The 19975-nt window shown below is 44.0% G+C and overlaps 1 protein-coding gene and 1 long non-coding RNA gene across 2 annotated transcripts in view; both read left to right on the top strand.

The window, feature by feature from the left end:
- Window positions 1-19975, top strand: part of SPTBN1 (spectrin beta, non-erythrocytic 1) — a 205977-nt gene that overhangs the window by 62751 nt on the left and 123251 nt on the right. The window contains exon 2 of the mRNA XM_077282706.1: window positions 409-593. Within this exon, the coding sequence (XP_077138821.1) occupies window positions 452-593 (142 nt within the window). The 5' untranslated portion in view covers window positions 409-451. The remainder of the gene's footprint in view (window positions 1-408; window positions 594-19975) is intronic.
- LOC143804529 (uncharacterized) lies at window positions 10050-12695 on the top strand. Its single transcript, XR_013221044.1, has 2 exons — window positions 10050-11223; window positions 11481-12695. It is a non-coding gene; the product is annotated as an uncharacterized LOC143804529 (long non-coding RNA).

Genomic DNA, 19975 nt, shown 5'->3' with positions numbered 1-19975 from the left:
CTTTTGGCTTATTGTTAAGGGCTGGGCTATTTAGGTGTCCGGAAGATCACTTTGTTTTGGTGATCACATTTGGTGTGCGAACCATGGCATATGGGAAAATGGTGTCCTCGTTGCTCATAGTACAAGTGACGGTTGTCTTCGAATAATTTCTGACATACTTTTGGGTCTAATTCAATAACTACTGGGAAAATTGAAATTTTCCTTGAAGTTCTCTGGTGAACATAGATTCACATTGTTCCTCTTCTTCGAGCAGCATTGTACACATGCTTAGATAATTCGGTATTTTTCATTCTCTTTGGACGTCAACTCCTATTTACACGCAGTTGAACCTAAATGTTTGAGATGTCGGAGATTATTCACTGGTGTCGCATCTTGTAACCTCCTGTCACTTTTTGCTTGCCTCTTCAGATCTGAGTGAGCTGTAGCTGATGATAGGTTAGGGAGGTCCAGAATGACGGCTGTCGCGACAGACTTTGACAACATTGAGATACAACAGCAGTACAGCGATGTCAACAATCGCTGGGACGACGAGTGGGACAATGAGAACAGCTCCGCCAGGCTCTTCGAGAGATCCCGCATCAAGGCATTAGCAGGTAGGTTCAGAACACTTATTAATGGTGGAGTTTTTTGAATGTTCATAGGACGAAGGCCAACTTCATACATCTGACTGACCGGACAGTCACTGTCCCAAGTATGGACCCTGATGTTTGGACCGACCGGGCTGATGAGTTCTGGTCAGGAGAGCGTGGCCGGTCTGGACATCATGGACTTCAACAGTCAGATGTGTGATCCTGGCCTAAAGGTGAGGTCTATACCCGCTGGGCTGTCATCTGTACTTGTATGTCATTTATTTGATGAACTTCATCCACATGTTTTCATGTTCTTTATGAAGAGACCGCAGGTAAAGAAGGATGCAGGGACAAAAAGGAGCCAGAAAGCAAATAACTTTTTCAACTTTCCTTTTAACTTCCAACCCAACAAAGATAACAACAGTTTTCCACGCAGGGAACTTAAGTACAAGATCACAATTTCACAGTAAATCCTATCTATTATATAGGCGCCCTGACTTATACCCGCGGAACACGACAGCGCCTCACTAGTGACCCCCTAACAAGAAAAAGTCAACAAAGTTCACTTATCAGCGCTGTTTCAGCGATGCAGTCCTGATGGTGAGGCTCCGTCAGCGACGTAGTCCTGATGGCGGGGGAAGGAGGTGTCCTCCGTCGACGGGCCCAGGTGTAAATTCGAGACCAGAATGTCTGTTGCGGTGCTGCGTCACCTCCTGCAGGCGGACGTTGATCCGGGATAACAGTTTCCAAGTCCACAGAGGAGTCTTTACGGGGAGAATTAGCGGAGTAATCCGTATCAGTGACCGCTGAGACAAACCCAGGAGGGACCGGAGCACTCTCTGGCAAGATACTCCCGGGGAGCGCGGTAATACTGTCCCTGAGACGATCAGCGCTACCCCTCTGCTTTGGGGGTCGCTGACGACGGATGCGCCGCTTTCTGGGGGCTCTGGTAATTGCCCGCAGCGTCTGCTGCACGTTCTCCCCCTGCTTCCAGCAAGTCTCACTGCGGCCTGCACATACACAACAACGGCGCTGCAGTTCCCTCTCCTCAGAGTTCTCCCGTGCTTCTCTGCCCCTGCTCTCGCGCGCTTTTCTCTTTATCCTCCCCTTTTTCTGCGTCACTCCGTCTCCTGTCACATTCGCCTGGCTTCCCGTACACCCTTCAAATCCGTCCCCCGGAACCCCGACTCCCGGCAACAAGGCTTCCGCCCGTCTGTACGGCTTACCAGGTCCCCGTCCCCTACATTTACATGGTAAACTGTTGTATACCGCTGAAAGGACGCTCTTTTGGCCTTCATCAGGTAAATGAAGATGTTCCTCAGTGTGAGGCTAGGGTCACACCACCGATTTCTCCACATGTGGAAAAACGGACTGATTATTTTGATCAGACTAGCATCAGTTTATTTGTTTTTTCATACATGTACAGGAAAATATATCTTATCCACCTTGTCCTTTCTGTCAGTCTGTGAAAACTAGACCACACTCCATCATCCCAAGTGCGGTCCTTTTTTTTTTTTTTTTTTATTTCTGTTTCTTTTTTTTCTTCCAAGAACTCATACTTGCATTGGCGATTTTGGTTTGACCCCCAGGATCAAAATCGAACAGGTCCTTTTTTTTTTTTTTTTTTCCGCAGACCACTTGGTCCAAGGAGAGATGATCATACATGGGCACGGACCCATATAATATTGTGGGTACGAGTACTACCCGGGAAAATCGGTCATGTACCTGAGCCTTATATGCGATGAAAAATAGGTTGTGGACTTCCTAGGGGATGTCTAAATGGGCTGGATTTGCTGCAGATTTTCCAAGATGGAGAGAGAAATCTGTACCAAATTGTGCAGATTTTGCTGCAGACTTTCTACAGTTTATCATGTATTGCAAAGGGTGAAATCTGTCCTGAAAATCTACAGCATAAAATGACTGACTGCGGCCCAACCCATATCTGCCTGGATTTTCTTTGCAATGTGTAAGAGTTTTTTTTTTGTTGGAGTCTTGCAATCCTTTTCCCTGTCCATATAATTTTTTTTTAGTAAAAGTAGCTAAAGTCACAGAATAGAAATGGCTGAAATGCTGCTGTTTTTCTGGTAACAGATTACATTTTTAGTTTCGCAGCTATTCAGCCAAGTAGTTCTAACCACAAGTTCACATGATTGAAACCCATGTTACCCACTGTTGTTGTCAAGGTCAGGGCGGCCATCTGTGGTTAACCCTATAAATGCCTGGTGGCTATTTCCCTAGTGTTAAACTGGATGAGCCATAATGTGTGCCTGTGTACCACTGCGTCGCTTTACAGAATTCTTCACCTCCTGCTTTTAGTGGTTTGGACTTTGACATAGATGATGTCAAGGCTGCAAAGAGCAATGTGCTAATCTCTAGATATAGCTGAACGTATATAACGATGCACTGTAAAATGGCATGACAAAGGCTAATAACAGACAATAGACATGAGCTGGGACTTGGATTACTGGAAATAACAATTTGACATTTAAAGGAGTTCTACCAAATTTTGAAAAAACTTCACTGTTTTCTTCTCAAAACAGCCCCTCAGCTGCCCACAGGTTGGGTATAGTATTGCAGCTACAGCCCATTCACTTCAGTAGAGCGGTGCTAGAACACCAGACACAACCCATGGGCAGCTGGCTGCTTTTCACTAAGCATCTGTGTGCTTATCCTGTACAACCCCTTTAATATGAGCGCTGCAGCGGTGATCGGCAGATCCCTGGAGGTGGGACTCCCGAGAACCCTAACAGACGAGGGAAGATGTAACCTTTTCCTTACTTCTCGTTCAGTGGATGCTGCAGGGTAAATTTAGTATGTGCAAGGGACAGTCGGGTAATAAATGAACGCCCCGAGCCCACTGGAGTAAAGCCCACCATACACTTTAGATAGCTGTTGAACGAACAATGTTTGGCCGGTAGGAGGCAGCTATCTTGACTGACTCTCCCATGTACAGACGGATCCTGTGCTCTCTACATCTGACAGCGGCTTATCTCACCAAGAACAAAAGGTATCAGCAGTCCAAGATCGGACATGCCCGATCCTTATTACCCCTGACACCAATCCAAGATCGAACATGCCCGATCCTTATCACCCCTGACAGCAATCCAAGATCGGACATGGCTGATTCTTATCTCCCCCGACAGCAATCCAAGATTGGACATGGCTGATTCTTATCTCCCCCGACAGCAATCCAAGATCGGACATGCCTGATCCTGATCACCCCTGACACCAATCCAGGATCGGACATGGCTGATCCTTATCTCCCCCGACAGCGATCCAAGATTGGACATGCCTGATCCTTCTTCCCTGACACCAATGCCTTACCCTTATCACCCCTGACACCAATGTTGTAAGATCGGACATACCTGATCCTTATCTCCCCCGACACCATTCATAGTTTGTTGTGAACCATTGGGTGATGCTCATTGACTTCTGTTACACCCTATTTTCCCCTTTAAACATGTAATGTGGCCAAAGCGATGGAGGGTGGCTATGTATTGATCTCCAGACTCCTCAGAATAAATACTTTCCACAACAGACGCAGGCATCATCTGTCCCGTTGTGGTGACGTGGACTACTCCCTGTAAAATTCAATACCTCTGCTGCATGTTTGTTAGGTGGGGATTTTCCATCCAGCTTCCAATTAGTAGGACAGTCTAGAAATAATAGTGAGACCATTATTAAGTCGTAGACTTCTCTGTCTGTCAGGACCTTGATAACAGAATTACTGGGAGGCTCAAGGCAAACAAAGGCGCAGGCTGTATAATTCCTGTGGGCAAGTATGAGGTTATGTCATGCAGCGAGCCTCACACCCTAATGGCACCGTCTGTAAATGATTCTCCAGATCCCATGCTCACCTGCAGCATTTCTGACCTTGAAGCAGAATGTCTCGGTGCTGTGGAATATATTGCTCTGAAAATGTCCTGTACTGTATGCCTCCTGGGCCGGTCCCCAGTGAGCAGTGCACATGGTTATGTATTGTTTCTTGGCCGCAGGACGATACGTGCTAGAAAAATCTTCTGTGTCTTCTGCTGCTGAATTGTGCAGCATGTTAGTAAACTATGGCCACCTCCTGATCATTGATGGCTGATGTGTGTAACACAAGAAGATTGGGTGAGGGGGAATGATTTGCGCTGCTTTGGCTAGAGAGGACTTTATTGCCCACTGCACTATTTACTGTGAAGACCCTCAAACTAAGCAGCAGCCCCTCAGCTACGTTGGACACGGTGACATAAACAGTGGGAACGTCTTGTTATTTGAGGACCAGCGAGCGCAGAGAAGACGGATTGCTGTTACTTTCTATGGCTCGGTCCTTCTCTTCTGATCCAGAGGTCTGAGTTTGAGTCCTCTCTAGGGTTTAATTTAATTGGAGAGGTGTAGTGTCTGCGTAATGTCGTGGACTGGATTCATCCAGTTAGTTTTGAGTCCATAGTAAAGGGAATCTGTCACCAGGTTTTCCATCTGGAAGTAAACCCTTTGAAGAACAGCGCCGATTCTGCAGTACCCAGCAGCAGCTACATAACAAATGGATCTGTGCCCTGCAGCTCTGTTCAATATGTTTATATCCAGCCAACACCAGCGATGATAACAGCTGATCTGTGGTTGTTCTGGGTGTTGGACCCCACGGATCTGATATTTGTCATGATTCGGACCAGGTTTTGGGTTTTGTGTCTCCTTTCCCTGGTCTGGTCAGTCCAGGGGTTAACTTTCTGCCTCGTTTTGGTTTCGGGTCTGCTGTTTCTGTGCGCTGTGTCCTGCAGGCAGTGTCAGTTGTACTTCCTCCCTACGGCATGAGTAGCTAACTCTGGTGAAACCCTGATTTGTCCTGCTGTGTTTAGCTGACTTTGCCCATGTGTGTTCATTTCTCTCTTCCCGCCCCAGCTCTGTGTTTACCCTTCGTGTCTGGATTCCCCGGTACTCAACTCGGCTTTGGCTCTGACCTGACTCCGTCTCTTCCTTCTGGTATTTCTGCTTCTGACTTGTACTAACCCCTTGGCGCTCCTCTGACTGTGTGTGATTTTCCCCTTAGTACTACACTACTCTCTGGTATCTACCCGGCTTGTTTGACTATTCTGCTGCCATCTGGTGGTAGCCTCGCTGCAGTTCTGGTCTGCTCTGAACAGGATTTCAGTCCTCTCTTCGCTGCCACGTAGTGTAGTTTGCAGTTACCTGCAGAGCTGCAGCGTGACAATATTGACTAATTCTATACAATGATTCCGAAAAATACTGCACTCGTCAAAATGAAGTTTTATGCTTAATAATGTAATTTTATTTGCAGCAAGTGATTTGTAGCGACAAGCAAAAACGTTTGGGCCAATTTAGTGGCCTTGGTCACATAGTCGCACTGTGCAGGGAACATATGCTATTGTGTCCCCTAGTGATGCGTGAGAAGTATGGCCAGTCTGTGAGGTACAAGGCAGCCGCCAATCTGTGGTGGTGACCATGCTCAGACACGGCAGTGTCAGCACCTGCAGCTGTACCACCACCGATTGGCGGCTGCCTTGTACCTCACAGACTGGCCATACTTCTCATGCATCACTAGGGGACACAATGGCATATGTTCCCTGCACAGTGCGACTATGTGACCAAGGCCACTAAATTGACCCAAACGTTTTTGCTTGTCGCTACAAATCACTTGTTGCAAATAAAATTACACTATTAAGCATAAAACTTCATTTTGACGAGTTCAGTATTTTTCGGAATCATTGACTATTGGGACAGTCAGTCCCTTCTTACTAGCACCGTCCATCTCCCGTAGTTGAGTGCTAGCCCTCTGTTTCCATAATTCTATGGACAGGTCGTCAGTATATTATGACAACACCTTTTGAGTACACCTAGACCATGAATTCCCCCAGTTCTTGACTTCATCCTGCATTCTCCCCTGTCCCTAATACAAATCACACTTGCACTTTCATATGTGCTGATCTCGTTGGAGGCTGTGACTTGAGGGTCTTCATGTGACTGTTATGTAGCCAAGGTCCAAAGATCAGTTTATACTGATATTGTAACATCTACGGCATGTCTAATGAAGCTGTGTGATCAGCTGCTTCCAAGAAGTGTTTTTAAGACTTTCTCAGAATATACATCTGATGTCTAAATTTTAGCAAAAGGAATTAATTGTCACAAGCATTTAAATGAGTTGACTCACAATCACAACTTCTCAAATACAGTGGGTACGGAAAGTATTCAGACCCCTTTAAATTTTTCACTCTTTGATTCATTGCAGCCATTTGGTAACTTCAAAAAAGTTCATTTTCTTTCTCATTAATGTACACTCTGCACCCCATCTTCACTGAAAAAAAAAAAACAAATGTAGAAATTTTTGCATATTTATTAAAAAAGAAAAACTGAAATATCACATGATCATAAGTATTCAGACCTTTTGCTCAGACACTCATATTTAAGCCACATGCTGTCCATTTCCTTGTGGTCCTCCTTGAGATGGTTCTACTCCTTCATTGGAGTCCAGCTGTGTTTAATGAAACTGATAGGACTTGATTTGGAAAGGCACACACCTGTCTATATAAGACCTCACAGCTCGCAGTGCATGTCAGACCAAATGAGAATCATGAGGTCAAAGGAACTGGCCAAGGAGCTCAGAGACAGAATTGTGGTAAGGCACAGATCTGGCCAAGGTTACAACAGAATTTCTGCAGTACTCAAGGCTCCTAAGAGCACAGTGACCTCTATAATCCTTAAATAGAAGATGTTTGGGACTATGAGAAGTCTTCGTAGACCTGGCCATCCAGCCAAACTGAGCAATCGTGGGAGAAGAGCCTTGGTGAAAATGGTAAAGAAGAACCCCAAGATCACTGTGGCTGAGCTCTAGAGATGCAGTAGGGAGATGGGAGAAAGTTCCATAAGTCAACTCACTGCAGCCCTTCACCAGTGAGGCCTTTATGGCAGAGTGGCCCGACTGAAGCCTCTCCTCAGTGTAAAACCTATTAAAGCCGGTATAGTGTGCTAAAAAACACATGAAGGACTCCCAGACTATGAGAAATAAGATTCTCTGGTCTGCTGATACGAAGATAGACCTTTTTGGTGATAATTCTAAGCAGTATGTGTGGAGAAAACCAGGCACTGCTCATCACCTGCACAATACAATCCCAACAGGGAAACATGGTGGTGGCAGTATCATGCCATGGGGGTGTTTTTCAGCTGTAGGGACAGGACGTCTGGTTGTCATTGAAGGAAACATGAATGTGGCCAAGTACAGAGATATCTTGGATGAAAACCTCTTCCAGAGTGCTCTGGACATCATTCTTGGCCGAAGGTTCACCTTAAAACAAGACAATGACCCTAAGCACACAGCTAAAATAACAAAGGAGTGGCTTCAGAACAACTCTGTGACCATTCTTGACTGGCCCAGCCAGAGCCCAATTGAGCATATCTGGAGAGACCTGAAAATGGCGTCCACCAACGTTCACCATCCAACCTAACGGAACTGGAGAGGATCTTCAAGTAAGAATGGCAGAGGTTCCCCAAATCCAGGTGTGAAAACTTGTTGCATCATTCCCAAGAAGACTCCTCATGGCTGTACTAGCTCAAAAGGGTGCTTCTACTCAATACTGAGCCAAGAGTCTGAATACTTATGACCGCGTAATATTTCAGTTTTTCTTTTTTAATAAATTTGCATTTCTGTTTTCTTGCACTCAAGATGGGGTGCAGAGTGTACATTAATGAGATAAAAATGAACTTTTTAGAATTTACCAAATGGCTGCAATGAAACAGAGTGAAAAATTTAAAGGGGTCTGAATACTTTCTGTACCTACTGTAAGTCATAAAATAAGTCATCAGCAGAGTCTTGTAAGAAGTCCACAAATGGTGCCCAATTGGTTACAAGAATGGGTGACCAGGGTATGTGAACCGGTGACTTATCATGTCTCCGGCCACACTATTCAGTGTCTATGGGACTGATAGAAAGTATTCAGCTATATGTGTTTTCCACAGTAGCGGTGCACATGTCAGCCTGTTGCTCCATCCACGTGGCAGATTCTGTACCCTGGTTCTTGTTGGGGCAGACTGCGATCAGCAACCTATGATCAACATCATCTGACACTCATTGACCATCGTGGCCAGGTCCTTTGTAAGTTCCTTTGAAAAATTGGTGTTTTTACCATCTTTACTGAGGAACGCTTCCACTGCTACCCATAAATATTGGTGGAAATGACATGGGTTACAAGCGCCAGTACCGTACTTCATGGACTTTCTGCTCCACTAGATCTGGACTGAACTCTGGCAGTGACAATGGCTGGTGCAGCCTTGGCTTGATCACTTGGCATTGTGATACTCCTCGTCATGGCTGTACCTAGGAGGAGCAATATGGCGCGTGCTACACTGCCAGCTGGCACAGCTTGTAAGTACGCCAGTGTGAGTAACTCTCCCACCAGCCTACGTCTTCACCATGTCAGTCCTACCTGATACCTTGTCAGAAATGTTGCCAGACGTCCTTGGACCCATTATATAGCAATCTAGAAAGTTGCGTCCAGGTTCCCATGTGCCGACAGTTTATAAAGGCTCCTGCAGCTTCAATTATACTTAATTGCGGGTGTGGGGGTGTATTTCTTTTCAGTCTGATCTTCACCATTATTGCTGCATGATGTCATTCATGTTTCCTCTCCATTAGCAGCTGTCACTTGTGGGGATGGAGGCTGTGAATCATTTCTCCTCTGGCTTTACGTGAGACTGTCCGTTCTTCAGGTCTGGCATCGTGATGAATGTCGTAGCTCTGCTCGTTAATTGTAATTTAGACCTTTGCTGTTTCTGGTGTAATTACAACGATCGGCATGTTTTCTGAGGGCTGTAAGGTATTCTGTTTTATACTCCAGGTTACTGCTTTGTGTTCCTAGCTCGTTTTTTTAGACTCTTCTTTTTTTACGCTCTGAAACCCACCGCATTTCGACTATCCAGGGTTGTTTGTAACAAGGGACGCTAATCTCATGACTGGTTCCCTCTTAAACAAGAATGGTCACCCTGTACTGTGTATTACTCCTGCTCACAGGGCTGCTCAAGCTGCGGCCCGGGCATCACGTGGCCTGCCATGCCATTTTGTGCGACCCCCCCCCCCCAGCCTTCTGTATACAGTGGTTTCCATGTCAAAGGGAAGAAGATGTAGTGCCCAGGAGAAGCATGAATGAGCACAGAGTACCCATATCCAAGTCCCACATATATGGACAGACTAGGGTTCCTTGACCCATGTTTAGCCCTCCAGACAAGTATATGTGGGTTGGAGTGGTGGCTGCCTGTGCCTGCAGCTCGCACTATTCTGTTTTAAAGGGAATCTGTCAGCAGATATTAGATATTTAATCTCAGAGCAGCAAGTAAGTTTGATTCCAGTGATGTCCCTTACCGTACTAGACTGTGTTGTAGTTTCAATACAATTGGTGTTTTATTAGAAGGAGATTATCACTGCCTGACTAGGTCTCACGTGCCAGGCAGTCAGGCTAATCTGTGTAATCCCGCCCTCACCACTGGGAGTTTGCTGACATTCAGTGGTTGAGGCGGGGGTTATACATAGCTTACCAATATGTCCAGTGCTACATCTACAACAGAGAAAACAGGCATTCTATCAAAACTACACCAAGCAGTCCAATAAGTGATAGATCCCTGGAATTGGGCTCTATTGCCCTATAGTATATTGCTCTCCGATTACATAACAGAAATCTGCTGACAGATTCCCTTTCGGGGAATTGTAAAATGCAGGCGTCTACTAGAACACCCGTAAATAAACAGGTCTGCTAACAGCTGGCATAACGGCCATTCATTATGATCCCTTTTCCATAGACTTCTTTAATGGTCACAATACAAACAACTATCTTGTCATGCATTTTATTTTTTTCCCGGCTCTAAAAAGGATTGTAGCTGAATTGCAGCCAAAACAGCCAGGACGTTTTTGTCCCCATTCATCTGAAGGGATCCATTACTGGATCCTTTCTATTTCCATATTTGTTTTCCCAATCAGGCTACAGTAATGTAGATATTACTGTTTTTGCTCCTCATCCGTACACAGTAGTTGGCTGTGAGATGACATGGACTTGCATGCTAACTATCTGTAGGTTTTCGTTTTTTTGTGGAAGGAGGTAATGTGCCTTTTCTCCAGACAGTATTGCCTGAAAGTCTACGTATAATAGCTGGATCTCCACAAGTAGAGCAGCTCCATCCAAGAATCTCAATGAAATGTAAACTGATTTCAGTCTTCAGTTTTATGACAAAGGTAAAATGCTTTCATTATTGATGACCCATCCTCTGTTGTGGCAGAAAGGAGCCGGCCGGGAGCTGACAAAATCTCACAAAATCCCGGCTTATTTAAGCCAAAAAACTGTCCCTCATTACTTGTGTGTTTTTCAGCATAAATTGTAGAACAAAATTAAGCCAACCACTAGATGGTGTAAGCCTACATTAAGGAGGCTAAGGTGTGCCACAGTTATTAAGCCGCCTGTGCCACTCCAACAAATTTATCACTTTTTAAGACCGTCTAGCCTTAAAGGGAATCTGTCACCAGGCTTTTACTACCTCATCTGAGAGCAGTATAATGTAGGAAAAGAGAGCACCGGTTCTAGAGAAGTCACTTGGTTTACTGGGTGCAGAGGTTATAACAGTTTTTTGATGCATGAGAGCTCAGAAAGCTGCCTCCGCAAGGCTCTGTATGTGCATTGTGGCGCAGTGGTTAGCACAGCAGCCTTGCAGCGCTGGAGTCCTGGGTTCTAATCCCACCTTGGACAACATCTGCAAAGAGTTTGTATGTTCTCTCCGTGTTTGCGTGGGTTTCCTCCGGGCACTCCGGTTTCCTCCCACATTCCAAAGACATACTGATAGGGAATTTAGATTGTGAGCCCCATCAGGGACAGCGATGATAATGTGTGCAAACTGTAAAGCGCTGCGTAATATGTTAGCGCTATATAAAAAATAAAGATTAACAGTGAGCTGCTAATCACAGGAGGGGCGTGATCAGACTAGCCATTGTGGCAGTGATAGTCTCCTGGTAATAAAACCATAATGGTAAGTAAACCGCAGCACGCCGCCTAAGTTACACATGGCTGAATTCAGTGCTTAACGGACCAACATCATGCTGTCCTCAGATTACATAGCAAAAACCTGCTGACAGATTCCCTTTAATTTGTCACTCATGGGCTAGACTGTTTTAGGAAAACTGCACCACTGTATTATGCCTAGTGCCGGACCAGAAGGGGCAGATTGACTGATCTTTGGTTGACTTAAAGGCTAGATTTGCAGATCCATGTTGTGTGGATCGTAATTCATGAACCAACCATGGATCTCCTAGCCCGAAAACTCTTTATTTCATAAGCTGCAATAGCCATTAAAAAAAAAAAGAGCTCAGGTGCTTTCCCTGTGTAGATGGTGCAGGCTGCTGAGTTCACTGACTGGCTGCAGAGCTGTTGATGTGACTGAAGTGCTGCAGACCGGTGCAATGGCGGAGAGCCAGCTGCCGAGTTCACTGATTGGCTGCAGACCGAGACGGTGTAATGGCGGAGAGCCAGCGCTAGACCTCTTGAAAGGTAAGTAAAATTTGGTTTGTTTGAAAGCACGTTTTCTGGAAGGAGAGAACCTTTTCGAATGGGGTTTCCGGTTTCAGAAAGTTCCTGTTCCCTCGGGTTCTTCACTCGCCCTCCCTGGGTCCAGAGTCTCCGCTGCTGTCTGTTACTATGTGCAGTGCAGTGTAATTCTACCGCCAGTTTGTGAGCTCGCGCTGTCAATTTGGGCAGAGTCGCTGAGCTCCGTACCTGGCTGCACTGCAGCTGCTGATATAGTGGACCCAAGGAGGGTGAGTGATGCCCATTTGTTTAAAACAAACTGCAGCCGTGTGACAGGGTTTTTTTTTTTCAGATCCAGAAAACCCCTTGCAGTTCTGCGTTAGACATCACACAATATATTGCCTTTACTGGAGCTGGTCGTTAATTTTCAGCCTTTGAGAGATTACTTCTCCACTATTTAAACCCAGTGAGTTTCTATTATCTTCACACAAACGTGGAAACATGGAGAATAGATGTTCGTACAATGCTCGCTGCTTTCCACAGCTTCTGTTATCCCATGATCAAAAGCCTTGAATTACAAGTTTTGCAGTGAAGCATAAGTACAAAAATAAGGTTTGAAATCGGATTAAAAATACATTTTTTTTTTCTGCTCCTTTCATGTATTTTTTTTTTTTTTAAATGTGACCCCACCCAGTGCCGAAGCTTAGATGGAATTATTGCCTCTTATCATGTTGTCACTACTGGGAGAAATTACATGGGACGGTGTAATTATAATTTCTTGGCAGCGGAGCGACTCTCTGAAATGTATTTCTAAGCACATATGTGTTGTGGATTATCAGCCGTCCCGGCGCACATCCCGTGCCAATGGTTTTATCAACAGATTGCATTTAAACAAAAGGGAGACAAAAGTCTCCTTATCTCTGTGACTGCGCTCTCCAGGGCAGAATCCGGTATTTTTGTTGCATTCCCTTAGGTAGAGGAAATGTGGAGTGTGGCCTCTGAAGTCTCCTTTCACATGTTCCCCGTTCATGAGTCGGAGGGGCCAGTTTCCTCCATGTAGCCCCTCTTATTATTGGAGTATTTCCTTCAGTCGTCATTCCCATGGCTGTCCGAGCCCTCCGGAGATAAACAGGATGTCTCCCCGGCCGCTCCCCCCCGTATTCTGAGCTTATTGATGGTCATTGTCTTCACTGAAGACTCTGATGATATTTCAGTGTGTCACTGAAGTGCATTTTTTCCTATATTAAGCTGGTCTGATGTTGCGGCCAATGGTAATTGTCAGAAGATGGCTTAGATTAGAACTGCGATGTATCTATAGAAATGAATGTTCAAGCAGATCTGTCACCATACATTTATTATTAAATTAAAATTAACTTCACAAAGATTACACAGCCATTCTGATGTGGATTTTGAAAATAAATACACCAGCCTCATCAGGCCTGAGAACTATTTAATAAAGTATGCAGTTTGTATGATGAAATCTATTGACTAATTCACTTAAAAAAAAAAAAAAAAATTACTCCAAAGTTGCCCATGCATATTAAATTAATGTTTGTGAAACCTGCTAATTTGAGCTGGACCAGTGAACCAATTTATGTACCGTGTATGGAGGAGTATCCCAACTCTTCGATGCTAGAAGAAGAGTCCAAGATATTTTTTTTTTCTGCCCAAGGCCCCATTCACACATCAGTTTTTTGCCATCAGTCACAATCCGTTGGCTCGACGTATCCGTCGCAGATTGTGAAAAACTGATACGATGAATCCGTTTTTTTCGCCGGATCCGACTAGCTGATCTGGCTAATTAGATCCTAAAAAAATCGGAGCATGTTCAGTTTAGAAAAAACGGAATCCGTTGCTGGATTCTGTCATTTGACGGATCCGGAACCATAGGCTTTCATTCTAGCAAACGACGGACGGCGATGGATCTGTCGCTGTCTGTTTTTTCGACGTACACAAAAAACGTTACTATGTCCGTTGTCTCGGCCGCCGGACAGACAATTTTCGATGGATCCGCCGAACGACGGATGAAACATGAGGCCATCCATCGCAATCTGTCGCTAATACAAGTCTATGAGTAAAAAACGGATCCGGCGGCATCAGTCGCTGGATCTGTTTTTTTTTTTCATAATTCGACGGATTGCGACTGATGGCAAAAAACTGATTAAGTTTAAGCAGATTAAGTTTGTGTCTAAGAAATGTCTGAGAGTTATTTCTGCAAAACAAACTTATGCGGCACTGACATTTTTTAATATGCCTTGATTAGTGTCTACTGCTACACTTGAGTGCTGATCTGTAGCACCTGGGAGCGGACACTACACAGTGTATAGGGCAGTGCTGTTCCAGCACTGTACACTGTTTACGTAATCAATACTGTACTGTTCCAGCTCAATACATGATTTCATTCAGCAGTCGCTTTTTCAGATAGTAACTGCTAGGTGGGAGTACCTAGTGTAGGAACTCCACCTGATATTGATAACCTATTGAATAGATTAGTCCTGGAATTCCCTTTATGGATGGGAGATGATTGAAATTTTAAAAATGAAAAACGGGAGGAACGGGTTTTATAAAGGCAAGTATAAATCTAGGAACTAGAGCTGAAACGTCAAGTTTCGATAGTCACATTTTGTGTGTCAAGTCACAATACCTTTTTTTTCAATGCATAATTTGGGGTTTTAAACATATTCTCTTCTACTGAACACTTTCAAGAGTGCCGTTTTCCTTTGTTTTTATGTCCCTTCTGGAATTGTATGAATACGGTAAGTTGGCATCTGGGTGTTACCTTTCTCATTGTCAAAGTCCTGTGTCCCTACACTGTACACCATCATTGACAGCACTGATTGGATAGTGTAATGTATGGACATGCCCCCAATTGGTAACGCCCACTTGTCAATGTATTCATATTTTTTGCTAGGAATAACGGGAACAGCACAAGTTTTATAAAAGCTTTTTACTAAAACAGACTTGTCAGTAGAGCGGACAAGTCCCCGGTAAGAGTAGGTCATCAATGCCGTAGTCCCGGAAAGCCTAAGTGCGTGTTGTCTAGCTCCTGCTGATTAATGGCATTATACACGCCGGTACATTAGAGCCATAAATGAGAACTGAATAGAATAAGGAAGTCGTTAGTATGGATCAATCTATAGTGAGGATCCACACGGTAACAAATGGACATTTTACATGTCCATAATGGCATTGTTTGGGGATGATTCATTCAGGTTTCAGATTAAAGGGTTTTCTTGTATTTTGATTAAAAAAAAAATGTAATGGCAAAGAATGTGATTTAATAATAGTAATAGAACCAACATCTATGTACCTCTTCAATCCATCGATGCTCGGGCATCACTTTTCTGTTGGTCCCTGCCGGCCTTGGTTTACTTTGCATCAGCGATCATGTGACCGCTGCAGCCAATCCCTGGCCTCAGTGCTCTTGAGTTATATACACAGGCATCACTGCTAAGGCCTGTATGTATAGTGGATGTATGATCTGCGCAGAGTAAGGGCTCCTTCACATGAGTGATGTTTCTCGTATGCAAAAAAAAAGTCTGAGTTTCATCAGTGTTTTTGATCAGACTGCCAGCAGGTTTGGTCAGTGTCAGTTTCTTTACCATCAGTATTTCGGTTAGCTTTTAATCCATTTCTCAGGTGAAAAAAAAAACTGATGGGGGAATCTGGAGAAAATTGCACCAAATAGTGAAAAACAAACTGCGCACAGATGGCATTCGCGTGCAGTCTGATTTTTTTTTTTTCCATCTTCGCTGACCCATAGACTTGCGATTTTGATGTGCTACTCTGATCAATATCTGACATGTCTCCTTGCTTTTGTGCGGATCGTGTGGTCTGAGGAATAAATCGGACATACGAAATTCCCCATAGACTGTCGTAGGTATGAGTGTTTTCCAAAAAAAAACCACTGCACTCACACGAAAAATTTGACGTCTGAGTGAGCTGCTCTGGGGCTGCACAAGATATAGCTGGTGAGTAAGTGAAATCGTTTAGTGCCGAACTTTTGTTGCCATTTTATCATGGGTAAGACAATAGATTCAGATGGCAGTGTTGTCCAACATGAGACAATGGGCATAGGTCTGTAACCCCCAACTGGCATGAGATCTTGTGTGTAAGTTGCAGAGAACATAGAAATTAAAAAACAAATCCTTATTTTGTATAGAAGTGTCACACCTGCCCATGGTTTGTATCTGCTACTCCGGTCCGTCCGAAATGAATGGATCGTGTCTCTAACGTCAGCTGCCAAGCTTTCCAGTCCTGTGTAACCTCTGTAAGACTGTCCATGTGCCACTTGAACCTCTCATTAAATATATTCATCTGGTGTATTCCTTCAGCTTGGATGAATGGGAGCCAATATACTTAGTGAATATGCTAAGTGTAAAAATAAAACATTAGAATTACACAATGTATTTCCACATTTCTCTTCTACATTCAGACGGTGACAATTCGCACCCATAGCTACAAAGTGTCCATGGACTTGTGTTTCATAGTTGAGCACATGTGGCTGATCCGGGCTTTAGTGCTGTGTGAAAACGCATTGATTTAAGAGAAAATCGTCTTAGCTGGGGACACAAGGCCAGAGGGATGCTGCTGAATAATGAACGAGCGTGCTGCGGCGCTGAGTGCATGAGAGAACAAGGTCAGACGAGAAGGACATCTGAAGGATTCACTTGATACAGGAGAGGAACATTAGACCACAGTAACCACACAGCAGATGTCTGTCTCACTGTACAGTTAATCAGTTTACGATCCTTGGGGCGATCGCATCTGGAGCTCCAACATGGAGACTGTTTGCAGGCCACTAGTCCGCGCTTGTGCCCTGTATTGAGGAGCGCTCACAGGACCCTGACTGCTTTGATTTACTTGCTCATAGACCTGGGGGAAAAAAAAGACCTGGGACATCGTAGTGATGTCTGGGATGCAAACTGCTCATTTATATTTCATGGGATTTTTTTTATCTTTCTTTATCATTAGCATAGTAAGTAGTGATGAGTACCTAAACCTGATGACGCTAGTGTTCATCCAAGGCCCCTCCAGGAAGAGGAGGAATGGAGATCTGTGCGTTGTCATCACCATCTATAATTTTAATTCATGGAATAAACTGGTCGCTCTATTGGAAAGTCAGAACCGTGAACATGCAGAGCTTACCAGACTACGTTCCTAGTCTGAGAAGTATTCCAGTGATCTCCAATTTTGCATTGTGAATGCCTTTGAGCTGGATATATGGCGAGTGAGTTATTGGGGTACATTGTCCTCAGATGTAAAGAGAGCCCTAAGTGTTAAAAATCTGTGTCTTTAATGACCACATACACAATAGATAGAAATCATCCGAACCCAGCATTTTCTACTGGATCAGCTTACCGTCTAATGCCTATGGGTCTTCCGACTGATCCTTGTGTACGGTGAGGAGGTGAGCCTCTGCCAGATGATTTATACAGTGGAACTCTCGTAGAGAAGGCAAGCAGAGCCCAGCATTCCTGTGTATGCGTCAGGAGAGATGGATAATGTGTATGGCCAACATTAGTTTCCATCACAAGCACTAACCATGGAGTGCAGGATCCTTCACACAAGAGGAGTCCATCAGTTGCCGCATTTATCTATTAGGCTACAGTCACACTAGCAGTATTTGGTCAGTATTTTACATCACTATTTGTAAGCTAAAACCAGGAGTGGAGCAATTAGAGGAAAAGTGTAATAGAAACATACGCACCACTTCTGTATTTATCACCCACTCCTGGTTTTGGCTTACAAATACTGATGTAAAATGCTGACCAATTACTGATAGTATGACTGCAGCCTTATGGGGACCATCAGGTTTAGACAGTTCTGGATCATCAAGCTCCATTCAACTTGTTCTGCCGACATTAACCCCCTCAGCTGGGGTTAATTTTTGGCAGCTGCACATTTGTGGTATTAAATATGACTACCATACCTGGTCACACTGTGTCCACAAAAGCAGCATGCACTCTTTGACTTTTCACTTTCTCATTTGGGTAATATAAAAGGGCCTCCAACCACCAATATTATAGCGTCTGGACAGGTGCTCAGACAAGACAAGACTTTTTAACTGCTATATGGAAGCTACAAACCAATCTATGTATTCTAAGACAATCTTTCATGGCAAATCCACATGTGGCTGGTAGGCTACTGCTTCTTGTATAGATCCTATCTATGTGAATGGGGATTCCTGAAAGGAATTAATCGCATTTCTAGTTTACATCTGCAGCAGAAAACCAAGGGTCAGCCTCAGATTCCTGACAATGAACATATCCAGGAACATCAATGGTTCCGTACCTCCAAAGTTTCATCTCAAACTCCACAATCTGTACAGTAATGTGATTTACAGAGCACAAAACCTAGTGCTCAATCTCCGAAGGAAGCCATTTTGCTATCTGAATGTAATGAATGTTCCTTTTCATTTGGTTAGTCACAAAGATGTGATGGGTGATGGATTCAGATTTCAGCCAGGGTAACATTTTCTCAAACACCATTTCCTTGTGGAGGTAGACACGGGAAACAGATGTAAGGAAACTCTTTGCTTTTGTAGCCAGTCAAATTATATTCCTGCATGGCATCTTACTTTGTGACCTAAATTCTTGGCTTTTATTTATACGTAATGTTGATAATGGATGACCTTTTAGATATATTTTACATACTCTTCTCCTTGCCCCTTTCATCTGTTTCCTGCTTTGCGAAATGTTAGTAAGTTGGTCAAATCAAGGAGCCAATAGACCAGACCAAGGACATGAATTATGAGGTGTTGGTGTGCCCCTCCGGCGCAGTTCTATTTTCTAATGTGTTTGGGGTTATCCTAACGCCCATCATGGCAAATTTTGGGTGAGGGGGTAGTGAAGTATTGAGCATGATGGATTTCAGCGTGCCCAAACCTTTGGTCTCATGAGGGATATAAGCCACCATTAGAGGGGTCTGACAGCATTAGCTCTTAGAAGTTCTTCAATGGCTCACAGGAAAATAAAAGCTTTCTATTTATTTCTGTATCTGTCTATGCATAGGAATATTGAAGTAAAAGCAGCCCCCCAACTTACAAACATCTGACTTGTTTGTACGAGTAACCAGGGGTTCTATGTCCAGAGGTTGGCAACACTGCATAGAAACGTTTGTGCTTGAAGAAAGGACTGTAGTCCTATAATCCTCATCATAAAATAACCTCAGCACAAAACAAGAGCCAAAAAGAGCTAGTTACGAACCTCTGATGTTTAAAAAAAAAAATATATATATATATATATATATATATATATATATATATATATATATATATATATATATATATATATATATATATATATATATATATATATATATATATATATATATATATATATATATATATATATATATATCACCGTTAACCACTCCAGCCAACCCGCGGCGTCCGGTGGTCTTGTTTCCTCCACCACTCCACATCTTCACTAAATGCCAGGACTTCCAGCCACATCCAGAGGTCGCCACGTGTAGGAAGGTCATGACGTCAAGATATGCACTGCGACCTTATAATGCGCAGTGACCTCGAGGGCCTTTGATGAAAAGGCTGGAGATGTGGTGCACAATAGAGCAAAGAGGACTGCATGGCGGGCATCGAGGCTGTGTAAGGCCCCTTTCACACCTCAGTGATGTGCCGCCGGATCCGTTTTTTTCTCATAGACTTGTATTGGCAATGGATTGCCTCACTTTTCATCCGACGTTCGCCGGATCCGTCGACAAAAAAAAAATCCATCGCCGTCCGTCGTTTGCTCGAATGGAAGCCTATGGGTGCCGGGATCCGTCAAATGACGGAATCCGGCAATGGATTCCGTTTTTTTTTTTTTAACTGAGCATGCTCCGATTTATTTAGCCAGATCTGCAAGTCGGATCCGTCGGAAAAACGAATCCGTCGCATCAATTTTTCACAATCTG

Source organism: Ranitomeya variabilis, chromosome 2, assembly GCF_051348905.1.
Source record: "Ranitomeya variabilis isolate aRanVar5 chromosome 2, aRanVar5.hap1, whole genome shotgun sequence".
Lineage (NCBI taxonomy): Eukaryota > Metazoa > Chordata > Amphibia > Anura > Dendrobatidae > Ranitomeya > Ranitomeya variabilis.
Note: the sequence above shows the minus strand (reverse complement) of the source record. Positions and strands in the feature narration are given on the sequence as shown.